The following is a 21,181-nucleotide window of genomic DNA, read 5'->3' as shown; positions in this document are numbered from 1 at the left end:
CTCCGTCTTACCCATGGCATTGCTGTTCAACAGGAGCACTCCAATGGCATTGCCATCCTCTTCCAATGCCATATAGTAAGGGTGAACACCATAGGAATTCTTCTTGTACTGCAAGAAAGAACTATAAGGTAATTACAAAGAAAAACCCAATAAATTGTGTCCATATCACAAAGCAAACAGTAAACCCATACTAGACATTGAAGACTGAACTCACCAGGGGTGTTCTTTAAAAAGCCTTGCTGGACCTTGTCTTCTACCACAAGCCTAAAGTCTGTGCCCTCCACACTCTGCGCCCTTTTTCCTATTACATAAATCTGTCTTAGCCTCGATTACACCATGCTGTCATTGTTTTATTATCTGTCTCCCCCAACATTATAAATCTTTACAGGGCACAGATCATATCTCATTCAATTTTCAGCTAGGCACTTAATGTAATATTTGGTAAAATAAATAAAAGTTGTTTTCCACAGGAGTAGAGAAATTAAATGTTTTACAAGCAAAGAAGCATGAGAGCATATGCCCTTTTGGATCTGAAAGCACAATTTATCAGTGCAAGGAAAAGCTGATGAATATAGAATCATTTATGGACACAAGAATTTGAACAAGTTTAGATAAAGAGAACACGATTGCTAATTTTACTCTTGTCCTTACCGCTGGTGGCTCATCCCGAGCAAACATTCCCCACGTGTTCCAACTCATGTTTCTTCTGAAAGATTCATGCTCTGTTTCCCCGAAGCCATAGATGTACTGAGATGGAAGGCGAGTAGAAATGGAAAGAAACATCTCACTGAAGGTGAAGCCGGGGAGTTGAGAATCCCAACTGTAATGCAAAAGCAGACTTCAATGCTGAACTACAAATCACAAGCCAGAGAAAACACAAAACACGTTTTAGTGCCTAATTCACTTGGAAGCCTCCAATTATTGGACATCTGATCCTGGTTCAAGTGTTGTGAAATGAAGCAGGTCATAAGAGTGGCCATAATTCAGCTCCAAGTTTCCACATTTGCATCTCTATTCTGTGGTTTGCAAGACTAAGAGTCCTTTTGCTGGGTCATTGGCTCATTAAGGGAGAGAAAGAAAAAAACTGTCTCATTCATCCTTTTATTCCCAATTAAGAGACCTGGGAATTCTCATTGAGGGAAAAAAAAAAAAAAACTGTCTCATTCATCCTTTTGTTCCTTTTGTTCCCAGTTCTTGGAGCCTGGTACACCAGCTTGTGGGAACCTATTAATGAGGTCTACAAAACTACTGTGTAATAGAAAAACATGAAACTCTTAGAACAACTGTTAGAATGCAAGAAATTTCCTGAAGACAGAAAGCGAGCATTGAATACTGTTAAATCAACAAAAGCCACACTCAGGAAAAACAGACATGCACATACATGTATGTGACAATCTCTAATGGGGCAGAAAACTTCCTCTCAGGCAAAATCTAGACCTTTAACAGCAGGACAAGACCTAGAGATGACATCATTGATGACTGACAATCCTTGCATAGTTAACACCATGGAAAGGCTTTGTCTATGGTAAGCATGGGAGCAATGATTCTAGGAAGCCATTTCTCTCGCCCTATGGACCTCTGTCCCTCTCTCCTGCTTTCTCAGCTATTTCTTAATGATGCTTAATTGAGAACAGACTCATGACTTATGAAATCTGTCATGCTTATTAATTAGAGTTTTCTGTCCTAATTAGCAATTACAATAAACAGAACAAATTTTCTTTTTCTGAAGTCAAATAACACATCTTTTTAAAAAATCTTTCATCATTTCTTTCTGAGTTAATAAATGGCAGAAAAATCAATTCACTAAAGAATCAGGAGAAATTGATGTTTACTTTAACAAACATGCTCATAATTCTATGTTGTCTCAGAAATGAGTGGCTCACTTGCCATGATTAGAATCATTGTAATTAGATCTACAGTTGCTTTGATTAGGACCAAATAAACAGAGCTTACATCACAGTACTGGAGCTTTTCCGTCTAATTTGGAGTCCAAATGGGTTGGTTTTAACTGTGACATCATACAGGCAGTTCTCAGAGGAGCCAAGTGGCGAAGGAGGGATGTTCAGAGGTACTGGGACCTCATATCTCTTGTTAGTGGGGCTATAAATCTGGGGAGGAGAAAAGGAAGTTTTAATGGTATCTTCAGTTGACCCTAATGCATGTTGAGATTTCCCATTCCAGAAGTTACTAAAACTGCTGGAAGTGAGTTAGTGTCTCTTCTATGTGTTTCCCACAAAGCAGACTCATGCTTTTCAGGGAAATGGGATGGGTTTTTAATGATATGTGTGACATAGAACATTGATCATAATAGAAGACGCAAAACTGTGGTGGATCTAAGTTCACATCCTGACTAGCTATCTACTACCTTTCTGATCTTTACTTCTGATTGCCTCAGCTTATGCGTCTGTGTGGTGATATTTTATTTGTGCTTTAATAAATAAAGCTTGCCTAGAGATCAGAGGAAAAAGTCAGCCATTATAGTAAACACAGAAGTCAGGCAATGGTAGCACATGCCTTTAATCCTATCACTTGGCAGGCAGGGATCTGTCAGGATCTCTGTGAGTTCAAGGCCACACTGAGAACAAAGCCAGGCATGGTGACACACTCCTTTAATCCCAGCACCAACCATAAAGGTCTGGAGGTCTATACAGACAGACAGGTAGTGACAGAGCTGGGCAGGAAGAGGAAGTGATATAGCTGGACAGAGAGAGCAAATCAAATGGCAGAACAGCAAGGCATATAGGCATGGGTCAACAGGAAGTATCTCGCTTTTGGAAGCTGTGGAGTTGGTGAGGTAAGCTCAGCTGTGTCTTTCCCTATTTCTCTGATCTCTTTCAGGTTTTCACCCGTATATCTGGCTCCATGTTTTCTATTAATAGGACTATTTAGAAATTCGTCTACACATCTGTAACATAGGGATTTGCATTAACAGCTTGTTTCTTTCTTTCTTTGTTTGTAACAGAGTCTCAGTGTAGCTTTGTCTGGCCTGGAACTCACTATTCAGACCAGGATGGCTTCCAATTCACATAGATCCACCTATCTCTGCCACCTGAGTACAGAGATCAAAGGCAAGCACCACCATGCCTGGCCATTAACAGTCTTTTCAATGATCTCATGTATACAGAGCCTTGAGTCAAAAACATCTGTGTTGAGAACCAGCAACTTTAACATGAGGATTACCTTGACCTGCAGCATGTTTTCTGTATGGTAGGTCACATTCAGTTTAAGAGAGCTGATCTTTCCAGAAAGAGGATCAGAGACAATGCTTGGAGCTGCTGCTGCCCGGGCAGATGTTGAGTCTGCCAGCAGGGCCAGGTCCATGGTGATGCCAGTGGGCTGGTACTGAATGTTACTGGCAGCATACTGGGGAATGGTGTCGTAGAAACAGGTAGGCACTCCAAAAGTAGTTGTGTGCTGGAATAGTAGGAAGAATTCTTGGTGAGCTGCTACACAACATTTTGAAACTCTAATCACTGAAGAAATCAGTTAACACAGAATAAGCTTCTAAGAACACTGAAATAAGTTGAAATGTTCTTTAACAGAGAGAGAGAGAGAGAGAGAGAGAGAGAGAGAGAGAGAGAGAGAGAGAGAAATCCTAAGCCCTGGTAGTGTGCATGTGACATGTTGAAGATAAGGTCTTTGCAGATGATCAAGTTAAGATGAGGTCATTAGGGTAGGCTTTAATGCAATATGACTAGTACACTTGTTAGCAGGGAGAATTCAGACAGACAGGCAAGCATACACTTAGTTTAGCACCATAAAGTCATGAAAGCAGAGATCTTACACAAACTAAGAAATGTGAAACACTAGTAACACCAGAATCTAAGGGTGAATAATGGACCAGATCTCACTCACGGTCCTCAAAAGGAACCAACCCTTTCACAACACCCTGATCTCTGACTTCATGATTCTTTACCTGAGGATAATAAAATTGGTATTCTCTAAGTGATTTTCTAATGCTATAGCAGCCATAGCAAAGGTCCAGGTTCAATTAAACTCACAAGTGTGTATGCGCACACTGTAAAGAGTGAAGTGTGAATGATGATGGAACAGGAAGCCTAATCAGGTACCACAACTCTCAGTTAAGGTCCTCTTTGTGTCTCCTGCTTCCAATGCAGTTGCTAACTCTTTCTGATTTTATTCTCTCCATTATTCAAACAGGTTGAACAAGACTTACACTTTCTGTTTAGGTTTTCCAGTAAACAAAAGCTGTTCACTTACAATATTCAATGCACAGTATATACTGTGATGGTAAGACTGTTTTACTAGCATGTATTGGTTCTAAAAACAATACGTTTTGTAGTGATATTTTTATAAATCCAGATAATAAAGTTAGACTATAATCATCCTTGTATTACCCTCTTATCCCCTCCTCTCTTCCCTTTGATCCTTTTTATCTTCTCTAATAGTTCAAAATAGGAATTTTGAATGATATTTTTAAAGAGACAATTAGACTGTCAATGATTTTTTTTAGATGCAGGGTATCTGTGGGAAAGATGTAAATCACCCATCACATGGAACTCACAAAATGCATATCATCACACCTTCACGATGACCATCAAGTCATCAACCTTTTCAAAGTGCTTTCCAAGTGGCCAACTACTTGATGCAAAATTCTTACAACTTCCTGGTCACTGTGGTCATTACCTCCCAGAGGCACCCCCGCTGCTTGCAGCTCTCCTCAGAGACTGCAGGATCCTCGGGGAAGCAGTTAAACTTCTCCAGGTCACTGACTACAAGAGTCCACTCGATGGAGAATTCTTGTCCCAGTTTCAGACCTGTGAGGTTATTGATGACCAACACCTAGGGAGAGAAGAGACTCCAGTGACAAACCAGGTGACTCAGAGCTATGGAGACAGTGTTATTGGCTGATGGCCAGGAAGACAGGACCAAGCTCTGTTTCCAGTATCACCTTAGAATACTTGGAAGTTGTTTGATTCCTGACCTTTTGGGGCCATTGTGAAAGTATGGAACGTGGAGCAATTTAGCCACATTAAGGTGTAAGGATTACAGTGTGGGTATCACTTTTAGTCTTATTATCCTTTTGGTATGGTGCTTGTTAATGTGACTAATGATGGCAGTAATCAATAGATCAGTTTTACTGAGCATACATGTGAGCCAAACACTATGACAATCATATTATACATCGTGTGCATTAATTCTATAGAGTGACCCAGTGCTATGAGTACTGTGGTCATCTCTATGATACAGATGTTATAACATGTATAAGATCTCACAATGGGGAGAGAATAGCCAAGATCAGCACCCCATTCTGCTTAGAAGTTTTGTTCCTATCCTGTGCTACATGTATTTTCTGGAAGAAGACGGTTTATCTAAGAAACAATGAACTTCTCAGGTCTTAAGTGAGTAAGCCAATAACTAAAATCCTCTGTATGAGTTAATCAGGTAAGGTAATCACTCGGTGATGACTAAATCAGAGTATAGCTTAGGTTTTCTCCCACTTACATTTTATGTTATAATATAAAATAGCTTTATGGAAACAGCAGCAAGGAAAAATATCAGCTGTGTCTCAAGGGTAGTTCTAACTTTAACAAATGACAAACTGTAAGTACTCCCCCGAACTAGGATAATTTATTGAACCTCATTTTTACCATTCCATCTGAGACCATTTTACCTAGCTTTAAATGAGCAGAAAAGAACTTCTCTTAGGGCGCCAACTCTTAGAGCCCTAATGTCAACAAGAGAAAGTATTCATACTTGCATGCACACTTTTCTCCTGGATCCTCCCTATGATATGGTTGCTGGCTGTCTCAGCAAGAAAATTGTCTCTGTGACTATCCAAACTCATGAAGGCAGGAGAGAGAAAGCTGTCAGAATCCCAGGCAGTGCTTTCAGCCAGTCCTGCAGATGGAATGATCTCTCACCTTTGCTGAAGCATTGTACTTGTAGCTTGAAATGGGGATGATATTGTTATTAAGTGAGACATTAAGACCACTTGGCTCTTTGTCCAGCCCCAAGATTCTGATGTCTGTAAACATGAGGTCATTGGGATCCACATAATTATTGTTTAGAATTTTTGCCTGTAAACGATTCTGGGAAGGGGGAAGAAAACCATTTTAGAGATTGAATGTACATATTCAACATCTCCTGACACAGGCTGTCTTCTTAGCCTGTTTTCTTTTCTAAATTCATCAATGACCACCCCTAGCACAGGTGTTGTTTCAGACACCAGCACTCTCTTCCTTTGTTAACTGGCTCTTTTCTGATCCTATTATTCAGAAAATATGATCCTAATATGTAGCCTGTTTAAGTAGTTACAAAGCAAAGAGACTCAAGCACTCACAAAACCCAAATGACACACAAACATCATACACACATAAAAGTACCACAATAATTTTTAATTTTTATTTTAACATTAATAATAAAAGCTAAGTTTTATGAATGCTTAATGTATGCCAGACAATATGCTTAAGCATCTTGCATGTGCTATCCCATTTAGATGATTCAGCAAATTATGAGGTCACAATCTCCATTTCTTTCAGATGACAATACTAAAGCACAGAAAAATTAAATGACTTATTTATAGAAATACAGTTGAAAAGCAGCAAAGCTGAGCTAAGCCCAGAAGGCAGTGGGACTGGACTCTGAGGGAGAGGGGCACATTCTGCTAAGTACAAAGAATATAGTTTCCTATAAACAAATATGCCCTAGTGGTATTTGACAGGATTTCAAAAGCAATAGAGTGGAGGAGGGAGTTGTTTCAACAAAGGTACAGGGGCACCTGGACCTACATAGGCAAAAAGATGAACTTTGACCTAAGTCTGACATATACTAATTAGTCCAATATAGATCTTAGAGTTAGATATAGATAATAAAATTTCAGAGAACACTAAGGTTCTAAGGCCAGGCAAAGAGTTCTTAGACATGACATCAAAAGGCATGATCCAGAAGAGAAAGATAATTAGGTATATCCAAATTTAAATATTTGCTTTGTGAAAGTCTTTAAGAGGAAGAAAAGAGAAGCCTACATATAGAAGAAAATACTTGCAAAAATATTGAATGAAGGATAGGTATCACAGACATTTAAAAACCATTAAAACTGAACTGTTAACCAATGCCAAAAAACATCCAAATCAGAATATGGACAAAGAGGTAATTTTTCAGCCAAGATAATATGGAAAAGGCAGATAGACATATGCAAAGATTTCAACATGATTAGTCATTGGAGAAATACTAAGACACAGTTAAAGTCACAAGAAATGGTCACACAGAATAGCTAAAATGAAAAACATCAACAACCTCAAATGCAAGTAATTATCCAGAGAAATAGCATCACTTACATATTGGTGGTAGAATTATAGACTACACAGCCGCTCTGCAAAAACAGTTCAAATGTTTCATACATAAAAAGCATGTGCTAATTTAAGATTTCAGCCTGAATTTCAGAGAAATAAAAGCATACATAGACCACCAAAACCTCAAAACATAATCACAATAGGAAACATGAAACATATGTACCTTGAAAATGGTACTTACGGATGTAACAGAGAAATTATACAGAATGTACTTCCTTTCTACCACTGTGCCTGAAAGAGATGGGTAGACATGTATGTACCATTACTATGGGAAACAATGAAACTGTGGAGTTACACCCTCCTCATTGGGAATTCTTCTTCATATAGTTCTGCTCATCTAAAATCCCACATTTTTTAATCTGTGTAGAACCTTAATGGACTACTTTCTCTGAAGTCACATGGCACTCTGTGGCTCCACTTGCCAACATTTAAATATGCTGATTTTCATTACGGTTCTCTATCATATTATACCATGAGTTTGTCAAGGTCAATGTTTATGTCACATTCATCTCTATGCCTTCCATGCAGAGCAATAATGGGTATCAAATATTAATAAATTCTAATTTCACTCAGCCTAAAAGCTTCTGTGTTTTAGTCATATCAGATCTTACAATGAAAAACACAAGACCTACACTAGATATGTCTTTCTCAATGGTAACTAAAACAGTGCCTTGCTAAGCTATTAACAAAAAGGTATTGCTTTATGTTAATGATGATATGCAGAAAAGAATAATGAAATCAAATGCAATACTATTTATTCCATTGGCCATGTCAATAACATAGGAAGGTCTACATGTGAAGTTGCCTAATGGAATTTTCAAAATGCGCTTTAATTTTCCAAGCTACTTAAACCTCCTAAGATACTAAAATATACAATAGTGATAATGGGGTTGGTGCTTTATTGTCAATGAATTTTCACTAAGAACCACTACTATGGTTCCATTTGGAAGTCTACCTTTAGACACACCATCATCCCAGTACAACTGGCCCTCTGCTTCTCGCTTATAGTCCAAGGCAACAATGAGTCCCAAGGGATTCTTCCGGCTGAGGAGAACAATTGCAAGTTTCAGGCAGTGAAAGAAAAGCAGAAGTGGATGAATCTGCCCCTTGATGAGTCTACCTTTTAATGCATAGGGATGGATCCTCCAGAGTCCACCCCAGAAACTGAGTAGATACTAGCTAACATTGTGGAAACATAGGTGTGGGGAGATAGCAGGATGTGGAAAAGAGAAAATGTAAGAACAATGGCGGGGTGAGGTGGTTCCTGAAAACTAGGTTTGTGATCATTCTAACAATGCTTCTAGGACTCTGTAACAGGCAATCTCCAGAATGTGTCCAGATCCTGTCATTTGTAGTAATACACTTAACCCTCACACAGGTGCTAAAAGATCAGGCCGTCATCTTCTCCAGTTCATCAGTAACAAGTATGAACACAAGAGATGCTGTCCAAGCTTACCATATGTAGGACGTTGTCAGGCCAGAGTTTGAACTCAAATTCTCCAGAATCTGAGCCCTGAAACTCCAAATCATGCTGACCTTTGCCTCCTTCTAAATTTTTCTCATGTATTGGGGAATACATGTTAAGATAATCTCTGTCCCTGAGGAAATCTTCATGAAGATTATTTTGACTGTTTCTATAATCTGATTTCATCCAAATAGAAGAACTATAAAATTGAGAAGGAAAGTGAGACTGTATTTACCCCCTCTGAAGACAATTTTGGGCCCTTGAAATGAGGAGAAGATGGCTGACAGTAGCTACATTCATTTGGCCCATCTACTCTTGGTCCTTGCTTGTCTCCCCCATAAAGCCCCACTGAACATCAGAATAGGTAGAAGACACTAGGTCTTACCTGGCCTCTGTGGTTCTGTTTGGCTGCTGGGTGGGAAATATGTAGCCGCCTCGAAGATGAAGCCCTATCCTGTCACCTGGTAGTATCATGTTTACAAACTGTTTCCTCCATTGGATAGCCAGTTCCTAAGCAACAAAAGGAAAACAGACCAGACAGAGGACTGCAGACAAGAAGGACCATAGAGATCCCTTAGTCAAGTCTTCATTTTAGAGACAAGAAGATGGAGACCTCCAAAGTGAGGTGATTTCTCCAAGGTGTATGGGTAGTAGAGAGTAGAGCTGAGACACCAACTCCTCTCTTGTTTACTTCTCATAATATTGTGTTTTATAGTTCGTATCTTAGATGTCCCCCAAAGTCTTTTGTGTTAAAGTCTTGGTCCCTGGCTCAGTGCTATTGGGGGCTGATAGAAACTTTGAGGGGTGGGGTTTAGCATGAGTTTTTAAGTCATTAGAGTTTTACTCTTAATGGGAATTGTAAGGCCCTGGTCTCTTCTTTGAATTGTAAGACCCTGGTCTCTTCTTTTTACTCTCTGTCACTTTGTAGCCATGAGGTGTTTGTTTGTTTGTTTGTTTGTTTGTTCAGAGTAGTTTTGTTCCTTCTCCTGCTTTCACAAAAATAACCTGCCACTAGCCCAAAGTGATAGAACCAAGGACTACAACTTCTGAAATTAAAAGTAAAAATATAGAGACCCTTTCTTCTTATAAGCTTACTGTCTCGGGTATTTGTTATAGTAACTTAAAGTTGACTGACACACTATAATTTCACTGAGCTTGAATTCTCTGCTTCCACAGACAACAATTAATGCAATGATTAGTCCTAATTATCAGCATAGCAATCAAATTGAGAGGATTGAGCCAGTGAGATCCTACAAACCTACTGCAGCTGTTGGAAATGTCTTCTGCTGTGGCATGAATGTTAATATTCCTCTAAAGTTCATATGTTGAAACCTAATATTGTATGTGATATTACTAAGAGACAATTCCTCTGGACAAGCCGTTGAGTTATGACAACTCAGTGGTGAGAAGCTCCCATTGATGAAGTTGAGAAGACCTTGATCTTGGAATTTATAACCTCCAAGAGTTATGGACAATAAAGATCTGTTGTTTATAAATTATGCAGTGTGAGGTCCTTTATTATACCATCCTGAATAGACTAAGATGCCTCAAAACATACCCCTAATCAACTGACTGTAAAGGCTTGTGAAATATTACCATGAACTCCCAAGAATTCTGTTTTAGAATTGTCCTCTTCTAGAAGAGGTCTCTGAAATAATAGAAGCCACCTTACTTACTGTCTCATAGTCATACCAGATGGCATCTGGGATATAGGCTTTTACTTGCTCCATTCTCTAAAGAAATAAAATCAGTAAGCAATATTAGCACACACACACATACCTCTTTATAGTTTAGGAAACACCTCCACATCATTGCCCCTGGTACTCAGAATAATCCTAAGAGCCATCTGAGATTATCCTGTTATACCAGTAAAACCACATGAACCCAGAAAGGCCAAACAGTTTATTCAAAGCCAAGCTGTACTTAGAAATAAAGTTCATTTTGCCTCTGTGCTCATGAATTTTCTAGGAGAAGCAGAGAGTTTCATTCTTGGAGTTATGCCCTCTATTAGTTCAGAGTAGGCTAAGCCAACCACATCCACAGGAGAGCAAAGCTACTTGTTGAGCAAAGCCAGTTGTAGCTGAGACACTAACAGCTCAATGAGCCTTTGTGAGCTATCTTTTTTCTTGATTGCTATGTTGGCAGTATTTAACAAGAGGATCAGTATCATAACAGTCCTTCCTCCACACTTTACTTCTTTACCCTTGCCTATCTATGGTCATTCCTTCCTGTACCCCACTTTCCCTCCTTACTCCTTTACAACCTATTCTGTCTTCTCAACCCAATTCCCCTGGATAAGAGGATATATAGATAGTTTGTGCCCATATACCAACCTACACACACTAAGGCACTCAACGCCCATGTCAGTACATGGCCACATGCCTAAGAACATAGTTTTAAAGGTAATTTTACAGCATAGAAACTGTTTTAGTTGATGCATCATTATAGCCAAGAATTCTTATTGTCCAAACATTCATGATTGTTCTCATTTATATTTATATTTAGACTTAAGCACAACCATATACTCAGCAGTTAGATTATCAGCTATCAAGCTACAAGAACGTCCCATTCCATTATTCAGATTACAAACATACTTCATATAACACAGGTGTGATAAGGAGTCCAGGCCCCCATAAGAACTGTTCATGCACCTCCCATGTGGCTGGGTCTTGATAGAACCTATAAAACATAGAGTACATTCACAGTGAAGTGAGTGTAATTTACAAGTGGAGACAGCAACACATCACATATCTTAATGGACCTTGTTACACTAGCAAGGTAAAGGGAACTTGTGATCTGAATGGAAGACCTTGGTCTAGAAACTCACTCATGTACGAGGGGTCTTGCTACTGTCTCTCCGAGTGTGTGAGCACGGTAGAAGAGGGTGTAGAGATAGGGCAGTAAGGTATAACGGATGTTCAGATAATGTCTTGAGGATTCCAACAGCATAGAGTTAAGGCCAAAGGCAGCGGGGTCCTGGTCCTAAAAGTAAATGCAAGCAGTTAGTGAATATTTCTTTCTATCATGATACAAAGTTTTTCTAGATGAACACAATCATGTTCTCCGGTTTGGAGAAGGTTGGGATATTTTCAGAACTCAATTGATCTTGGTCCTACTCCCTTGTTTCATGGCTGGAAAAACATCAGAGATCACATGAGTTCTCCAATGTAGACATGTATTCAAGAGGCAATTTTCACTTGACAGATTCTTCTCAGTGCAGACTATAGACATCCCAAGTGGCAAGAAGATACCACAAGGGTTTCAGTGGCCATAAAGAAGCCAAAAGGGATCTACTTCCTTCAGAGACATGCCAATATATATTTGAGATACTTCATATTTCACTTGGGAGAGAACAATAATAATCATTTGATCTAAATTTACTTTTACAATTTTTAAAAATCCATTTACTTAATTTACATTGCCTAACTATGATCTCCATTCCAAATCTTTTCTTTTCTCGGGAATTTAGCGAATTTGCAGTTTTTAAGTTGTTGTTGTTGGTGGTGGTGGTGGTGTGTGTGTGTGTGTGTGTGTGTGTGTGTGTGTAGTTTCCTCTGTAATTGTCTTAGCCATCACAGTTAATTTCATTTTCTACACCCCAAAGATAATGGCCTTTATATCATCCTTGGTATATTAATACAACATGTAGAAAGATAATAAAGACTGATTTTAGCAGATTTTACCAAGGAGAAAACAAAGAACCCTTGAGCAGAGCAACCTAATTTTCCTAGGACCTAGAGGTAGACATTTGCCATCAGTAGTATGCACTCATTTTGCTCACTCTTTGTAGTTCAGAAGACCTGAAAGACTTGTGTATATCACATTTGACTTCTCATCTTGTATCACATGATAGAAACTGAATTTTGGAGAAAATTATGTGAATCTATTCCTCTGCTTTTCTTGATAAGACGCCCAACCCTTTCCTAAACACAGCCATTCTACGACCCTAGTATAGAGTTCATGAAAACACTAAGGCTAAACACAGAAGAAAAGAGTATTCTTCAGCCTCCATCATCTTGTTTCCAGCTGAAAAAAATGTAGAGCTGTATTGGATGTTGTGCTGGCTGAGACCCTGAGACGTGGTTTCTAAGACTGAAGAACCCAACTCTACCTAACTAGTTGATGATTAACTCAAGTGCAATTCTTGAGGCTGAATCAATGTAAAATATTATTTCCATTGGCTTTTTCACTGTCTTATGGGATTATATTTTATCTCAACTTCTACAACTTTAACACACAAACTGAAGTGTGCAAAACTACAAGCCAAGTTTTGAAGACTTTGAACAAGATATAAGATAAGTAGCTCAACCACTAATCCCTTATGCTGAACACTAATTAAATAATAATGCTATGAATATATTGAGTCACAAAAGATGTATGTTAAGTGTCTCCAAGGCCACTTTAATGAGTTTATTAAAACCAAAGCCATTGTGTTTGAAATATTTCAATTGTAACTTATTTTATTAAAAGAAAAGAAAATCACTTTTTTTGGTCCTGCTGCATTATGAACACCTTAAGAAGGACTTTGAACTACTTTTGTAGACTTGCTCATCAAAAAATATTATTTTAGATAAAAACGGATAATGGTAGAAAGAATCATGGGACATAATTAAAGGCTGGTCTTCCAAACTATTCATAAAAAAGAGGATGTTATAACAAGGTAAAATACATTTAGATCACTGACTTAACCCTTCATAATCTTTCTTCCTTGTTCTCTCTTATGTATGAGTAATCTTCATCATATTATATTAATATTTATATTGATATACTATATTATGTAGGTTATCATCATCTATTTATATAGCTAATAATTATATTAATAATTTATATTAATATAAAAATTGACCTCCCAGTGTCCCATCTTATACAAGGTGATAGCAAGTGATTGAAACAGCATAGATTTTGGTGGTGGTGGTGGTAGTACTAGGCATTGAACCCAGGGCCTCACGTGAGTTACCTTTGTACGTTTTGAGACAAGTCTTCTTAGGTAGGCCCAACTGACCTAAAACATGCAACAATCCTCCCAACTCTGTCTGTTGAGTGCTGGGATTTAACAGGCATGTGCCACCATGCCCGACTACCAGCACAGAAGATGTGTCAAAAGTTCTCACCTTTATGGATGAATTTTTGACAGCAATTTAATATATAAATATTCATCCTTCTCATATTTTCATGCTTATACTCTGCTTTTTAGACATGCCACTCAAGATTTGGCTACCATTGTGAAATGAGGGCCAGTATGTAGGAGTTTTCTATAACCCCTCTTTGAAAGCAAGTAGATATTATTCAAGAACTTCCTACTTCTTTTCTTAGAGGAACTCACCATGTATGTAGGACCATTGTGATTCCTGGACAGTGGGTAAAATGCTCCAAGTTGCATCCACCTTCTACAGAGTTCCTCTGTGACATTGTTTCTGTAGCCACAGATGTTGGCCCCTACCTGGAGAACAGCACATATGCAAACAAGTGATTACTAGAAAGGCAAAATCATTTGCTGTATTCTTATGTAGAGAAGGAAAAAGAATCTCTTTCTGATATTATTTAACACTTAAAAGATCCCAAAGTCTCAAAGCAAGCCCCAGAGAAACAAGAGGATGCTCATTTTAGGACATACTAAGCAAACTTTCTAGACAGGCTGTCTGTATCAAAGGCCCTTCCTCATCATTCAGTCCCCAATCTCATACTTTTCTATTCACTGTTACGCTCCTGGAGGACTTTTTTTTCTTATACTCATACATTTGATTCATAGTAACTCTTTCCTCCCTACAGAGACTGTACGGAGGAGAAACTAATGTCAACATTTATATCATTCTGTCTTCAGAACCATCTTACAGCACACATAGAAACTGATTTTGCCAAAACAAAGACCATGAGACATGTCCCTTAGTTTTACAAACACCTTAAAGAATGGTAATAGAGTAACAAAGAACAAAGGTTGAGAATGAGGCTTACCATGGGGATGCCAAATAGGTTAAACTCAAGGATGCTGGGGATGGACCATCGGAGATCATCCCAGGTGGCTGAATTGTTTCCCAGCCAATGAGCAGCAAACTTGCCAGACCCAGCAAAAGTAGAACGTGATAAGATGAAGTTTCTCTTGGGAGAAAAGACAGTTCCCAGGGCCCTGAAAAAGTTCAGCCAGTTGTGTGTGAGGAGACCTGTGACCACCTAGAACCCAGCTTATGCCAAATGCAGCAATGGGTTTTTCAACCAAATGGAAAACAACAAAACCCAAGTATCAAAAAGTAGACTTGCAAACAAATCTGCCATTTTTAAGAGTTGCTTCCTAGTTCTGAGTAAAGCTTAACATCCTGTATAAGATAATACAGATCAGTCCCAGCCTCCAAAGAAATTTCTTTCAGCTGCTATACTTCTGATTATAGTTTTTATGAATTCTGCATCTTGTTGGGTCTGATTTTGGTCTGGGTCTTTTGAAGGACAATATATGTCATGTATCACAATGAGTTGGATTCTGGCCCCATCTACTCTAACAGGTTGGAGTTTTTTTGGTTTTGTTGTTTTTTGTGTTTTTGTTTTTTGTGGTGTTTTCTTTTCTTTTCTTTTCTTTCCCTCCAGGCCTTACTGCCTGGTGTATAATCCTGCTTAGCATAACCCTGGCTCAGGTTCAGGCTGTGTCATGGTGTGGACTCTTTACCCTCATTACCTTTATAGCACCTTGGTAAGAGGAAGATGTGTTCAGCTTACACAAAGTGAAACCGAAACAGGATCAGGAAAGCAGTTAAGAGGTTACAGTTGAGAGAAGGCGTTTATGCAGCACAGACTAGAAAACATGCAACTTATTGACAGTTTAGAGAGGAAAAAAACAACTTATTGGAGATCCTTCTATTTCTCTTCCTTCCTTGTCTGAGTCTGGACTATTTATGGTCGTTTTATGATCTCTGAGAAGATCCTTTCAGCCTGGAGAGAGATAAATTTCACTCAACTTAGCCCTCTGACTGCTGTCCTCAAATGATTTTTCCAACTGAAGTTGTGTTATGCCTTAAGTGGATCAATGCCTCCAGCTCTGAGGTGCTGACCTCACTGAATGAAAAATTATGACTTTTCGGAGGCCAAAGTCAGGTATGAAGAAGTAACTAATGGATGACCCAAATATTTACTTTTTAAATCTAACAGTACCTCACATCCAAAGGCCAAGGTCCATTTATCTTTACTGTTTTCTAGAAATTTAACCTGCTCTCCCAAGACCAAGCATGTCATAAAGACACCTAGTTCTTACTGAGTCACAATTGCTTTTTAACTATTAACCAGAACTTTTAGAGCATACTAACCAAACCGATTATGATTTTATAGCACTTTTATCACACGGAGACCCTGGCAGTGAAGCAATCTGAAACTCTTTTTCTTCTCAACTCTCTGACTCGTGCGACTCATTCACTGTCCTGCTCAACCCTCATCCTTAGGCACGAGTATCTAAGAGGTTAAGCATATTAGATCAGGGAGGGACTGACAGGAACTCGCTGCCATTCCACCATTTCAGAGATGAGGAAACTGAGTCTTGTTTATTTGGTCTATTTTCCAAGAAAGATAGGAAAAAGAGAGGAGGAGGAGATGGAGGAAGAAAAAAAAGGAGAAGCAGGGGTGGGGAGAACAGAGCAAAAGAAAGGGTAGGAGAGGCACAGCCCATCTGTCTGTTTCTCAACACTGTCTTGACTTCCCATTACACTAGGCTGACCAGGAGAGAAAGAATCCTTGTCCAGAAAATGCATAGGTTTGGACGTTAGTGAAAGCAAACTCCGAGAAGATCTCTGGTTCCCGATCACATGTCTTCTCTTTTCTCATCTCTGCTTCTTCTCATTCCCTCCCTTATTCCTCTTCTCATTTACTCCCTTATTCCTTCTCTCTCAGAAAAGAGAAGACATGTGATAGGGAACCAGAGACCTTCTTGGAGTTTGCTTTCACTGACGTACAAACTTACGCAATTTCTGGACAAGGATTCTCTCTCCTGGTCAGCCCAGTGTAATGGGAAGTCATGACAGTGTTGAAAAACAGACAGAAAGTCTGTCTTTGATCCAATAGGTCCCATCATGCACTTGTTTTCTCAAGCCAGGCATTTACTCCATTCGCATATATTCAATCTACTGTCCTTCAAGCTAAGAACAGGATTTCAATAAAGGAGTTTATAGTCCAGCAAGAAGAAAATGAGAATCTAAAATTATGAAACAGTGATTTTCATGTTACAAAATGAAAGCAAAAATAATTTTGTTTATTGCAATATGAAAAAATATAACACATAAAATAGTCATGAAGGTATCCAGAAATGACAACATAGGTAAGTTTCAAACTTGGGAAATGGACAAGACCAGAAAGGCTGTCTTGTTCGGGACTAATAGCTCATGAAATATGTGGAAGAAGTATTTAGGTCTGGAACACACAGAAATTAAGCATTATCTGAGCATAAAGTATGAGAAGTGGCAAAGGAGTGAGAAATTAGGTTATGAAGTATCTCAGTCTGTTCTAGGGGCTTACATTTTATCATACAGAAAAGAGTATAATGTAAAAAAAATGTCCTGGGGAAATAAATGAGAAAACTCAAAAGGACCACTTTGACAGCAATGTAGACAGTTCTTTTTAAACTTTAACATTCATTCCACACATCTTGAGGTGTTGGTGAAGGCTGTTTTGATTCCTGGGGTTCAGATTGAGGCTCAAGATGTTGAACTTTTAATATCATTCCCAGAGATGCTGATGTTGCCTGGCCTTGACCATAGTTTGAATTGGTAGGGGATAGATTATTTGGAGATAGTTTAAAGTCAGAGAGGTAAGCAATACATAGCCATTAATGAGAGAAATAGTGAGGACTTTAATTAAAAAGTGATTATGGAAAAAATAAGAGATGATTATGATTAAATTTCTAAAGTAGAAACAAAATAACCAAAGGCTGATTTCAGGTGGAAGTAGAAATACTTAAAGATGATATGAAGTTTATCATTTCAGAGTCTGGGAGATAACAATGGTATTGTCACTAACCAAGACATAGAATTTAAAATACTAGTCAGAGTGTGGTGGTTAGTGTGAAAAAGGAATTAGAGCTATGTGACTGATATTTAGGACACCATAAAACACTGAAAACAGAGACAGCCAAAAGATACTTATGGTATGTATATATACACACACACATAAATATGGATATTTATATGTCTGTGCATCTCTCTCTCTCTCTCTCTCTCTCTCTCTCTCTCTCTCTGTGTGTGTGTGTGTGTGTGTGTGTGTGTGTGTGTGTGTGTGTGTGAATGTAAGTGCTCCTGGAGGCCAGAACAGGGTGTCAGATCCCCTGGAATTGAAGTTATAGGTTATAAGTCACTTAACATTGGTGCCTTGTACTGAACCACAGTCCTCTGCAAGAGCAGTGTGAACTCTTAACCATTAGGCCATTTCTCCAGCTCCAGTTTTGTATATTTGTGTCAGCAAATCAAGGTGAGGCACAGGTAAAAATACACATTGTTAAAATTGACAAAATGCAGTAAAATCCATGGTAAGGAATGGATTACCTATGGTGGCCTAAAGTAGAAAGAAAGAAGTCCGGGGGTTATTACTATGGTTTATCAGTGGAAGAGCAGATGAAAAGAAACAAAATGCAGATACTAACGGACATGCAGGCAAGAAGGTAGTGCTGTGAAGAGCACAGGATGCTATGTAGACACATCTCTCAAGGACTAAAGGACCATGGTTTGAGGGGTGGTCGTGAGACACAGAGGCGTGAGGTGAGTGAAGTGAGGAAAGCATGGGGATGTGTCCATGAAAGAGCCCGGCTCCCTGCCACAGCGTTGACATAGTATAGAAGAAAGCAGCATGGGAAGCGTCAGCCTAGCCTTGTCCCAAACCTCTTGAAGATCTCAACAGCTACTCAATGCATTTTAGTTCTCCGTCTCCACTGCAAATCTAAAAGTAAAACCTTCTCAACTCTAGCCCAACTTTTTCCTCTTTTAGGTATAATGATTATATTTTACTGTCATTTAGAAGAAGAACTGAGTGGAGTGAAGCATAGCTGTTTCTCTGGTCACAAAGTCATGGCTAAAATCTGTCACCAGGTCTGAAAAGGATGGGATGTTTTACCTTATAAACCTGATTCCTTATAATGGGTAGTACTGGTGGAAATAGTGGTTGTGGTGAGTGTGTGTGTGTGTGTGTGTGTGTGTGTGTGTGTGTGTGTGTGTTACATACAAAGAAGAGAATTGAAAAGAGAGGATCAAGAAGAAAAGAGACAAGGGAGAAGGGTGAAATACAGCATATGTCAGATGAAAGTGAGACACCCAGTTAAACTTGAATTTCAGAAAACCAATGAATAATTTTTATCATAAGTATGTTCCATGGAAATTTAACTTAGCATTTTGTACTGTTTTATTTGCTACAGTCTGTGGTAACCTTAGCAATTCAGTAGTGAGACTGTGGCTGTTGTCCAGCCAGGAGCTTCAACTGCCTTGTATTTTATTGCCTGTGATTATCATTGGAATGACATCGGGCCTGAACCATAAACCAATCAAAATTAAACTGACACAGAAAACCAAACTTTGTGCATCTTAAGTACTACTATATGCCAGTTTCTGTACTCTTATAATCACATAAAAATTGAACAACACATTTATGCAAGAGAATCCTATCTGTTTGTCACCTCCCGCATTCCATTTCCCACCTTCCCAAATCCAGAACCAGGTAGACAACCAAAATCTTACAAGTCTGTGGCTCTTGACATGGTGTAGCCATACAGGCTGTGGACATCATAGTGAAGGCCTGAGTAAAACTCTGTGTCCATGCAGAGGGTTCCGACCAACAGAGAGCCATTCAGGATGCCTAGAGAAAACATTCATCAGTGTGGCAATTCTCCATCAAGCAACTGTAACAAAACAGACACCTAATCCTTTTCCTCTGTATTACTGTACCTTCACCAATCCCCACTTGATGAAAAAAAAAACCCTTTCCACTTTTTAAATGTTACTCTTTACTGCCTCCTACATCAGGACTAAGCAGAGCTGGCCATTGATTCCCTGGAGATCACTAAGGATGGTGGCAAGCGGAGGCATCTAAGAAACCTGCTGAAGGCCCTGATCAATTGACCTGAAAATGAACATGAAGCCCCTACTGTCTATCTGCATATGCTTAGTCTAAGAGAACTGCATGTACAATGTTCAAGGATGAGTGATGTAAATAGAGGGATATCCGCTTTTATCTCACAGATAAAGCAGGAGTCATGTGACACTGGATATTTTCATGAATGAGAACTCAAATCTCAACCCTGAGAATCCACACTGTGGCTTTTATTTTTGCTTTTTTTTTTTTTTTTTAAAGCTAAGACGGTCCGTGTCTTATAAACTCATTTTTTTTCTTTCCTTTCTGTGCAAGCATACTTGGTGTGTTGTCCTGAGTAAGCCCTTACTAGGAGGCATAACTCCAGAAAGACGTGTGAGAAGGAACAAATTAAGGTTAAAACTTTCCCACCAGCCATGTAGGATAAGGATTTGGAGCAGGAAATTGAACTGCATGGTAAGCTGTAAGGAAAGTTATATTTCTGGACTATGTTAATTATGAGCAGAACACTAAAATTTTCCTAACGCTAAAGGTGGCTGCATTTGTGTCAGCGTCATGAGAACATGTACTATGTGGCCATAAAATCTTGAGAAGTGGCTCCGTCAGGAGGGGAACATGCCTGGTCCCATGTTAATTGACAAAAGGCTGCAGAGACAGAATGAGATGTGTGTCAGAGCAAGCAGACAGTGATGTAATGAGGTTTTACATAGAAAAACAAAAACAAACAAACAAAAACCTTAACAAGAATAATATTAAGGGGGGCTGGAGAGATGGCTCAGCAGTTAAGAGCGCTGGCTGCTTATCCAGAAGACCCAGGTTCAATTCCAAACACCTGCATGGCAGTGCATAACCAACTGTAAATCCAGTTCCAGGGAATCCAACAACTTCACACAGGACATACAGGCAGGCAAAACATGAATACACACGAAATACAAATAAATTACTTTAAAAAAGAATAATATTAAGAGATTAAGAAACAAACGTGATAAATTGATCAGAATGACAAAAAAAAAGGTAGGAAACACAGACTGAGTAGAGAAGAATGGAGTTGTTAGGTAATGGTGGAGAAGATTTTGCAAAAGTGTAAATGGTCTAAATTCAAAGAAATTCAGAACTCCTTCAGGGACCAGAAGGGAGCTGAGAAGCAACAAAACCTTGGTCTCCAGAGAATATAAAGGGTGGGCAATCACAATAAAGTTGTTAGAGACTGTCCAGATGCCTGTCCATCCAGTAGTATTCTATAAGTTCCGAGGTTTGTTTGTGAAGATTAACTTATCTTGAAGTTGATGTATGCCCTAGGGGGGTCAGATTCTGGCAAAGGAATATAGGCAGCATAGGTAAGAGCCTTAGTCCATCT

At 38.9% G+C, this 21,181-nt stretch overlaps 1 protein-coding gene across 1 annotated transcript in view; it reads right to left on the bottom strand.

Annotated features, from left to right (window-relative positions):
* The window catches only part of Mgam2 (maltase-glucoamylase 2 (putative)), a 79,090-nt gene that overhangs the window by 35,613 nt on the left and 22,296 nt on the right, over positions 1-21,181 (bottom strand). Inside the window, exons 14-28 of the mRNA XM_059257021.1 lie at positions 19,473-19,590; positions 14,734-14,905; positions 14,105-14,221; positions 11,609-11,763; positions 11,376-11,460; positions 10,458-10,514; positions 9,167-9,291; positions 8,272-8,360; positions 7,498-7,547; positions 5,886-6,053; positions 4,648-4,803; positions 3,181-3,414; positions 1,954-2,108; positions 652-820; positions 12-108 (exon numbers count right to left, since the gene is read on the bottom strand). Coding sequence (XP_059113004.1) covers positions 12-108; positions 652-820; positions 1,954-2,108; positions 3,181-3,414; positions 4,648-4,803; positions 5,886-6,053; positions 7,498-7,547; positions 8,272-8,360; positions 9,167-9,291; positions 10,458-10,514; positions 11,376-11,460; positions 11,609-11,763; positions 14,105-14,221; positions 14,734-14,905; positions 19,473-19,590 — 1,947 coding nt within the window. The remainder of the gene's footprint in view (positions 1-11; positions 109-651; positions 821-1,953; positions 2,109-3,180; positions 3,415-4,647; positions 4,804-5,885; positions 6,054-7,497; positions 7,548-8,271; positions 8,361-9,166; positions 9,292-10,457; positions 10,515-11,375; positions 11,461-11,608; positions 11,764-14,104; positions 14,222-14,733; positions 14,906-19,472; positions 19,591-21,181) is intronic.

The sequence above is a fragment of the Peromyscus eremicus genome, chromosome 3 (genome assembly GCF_949786415.1).
Source record: "Peromyscus eremicus chromosome 3, PerEre_H2_v1, whole genome shotgun sequence".
Classification (NCBI taxonomy): domain Eukaryota; kingdom Metazoa; phylum Chordata; class Mammalia; order Rodentia; family Cricetidae; genus Peromyscus; species Peromyscus eremicus.
Note: the sequence above shows the minus strand (reverse complement) of the source record. Positions and strands in the feature narration are given on the sequence as shown.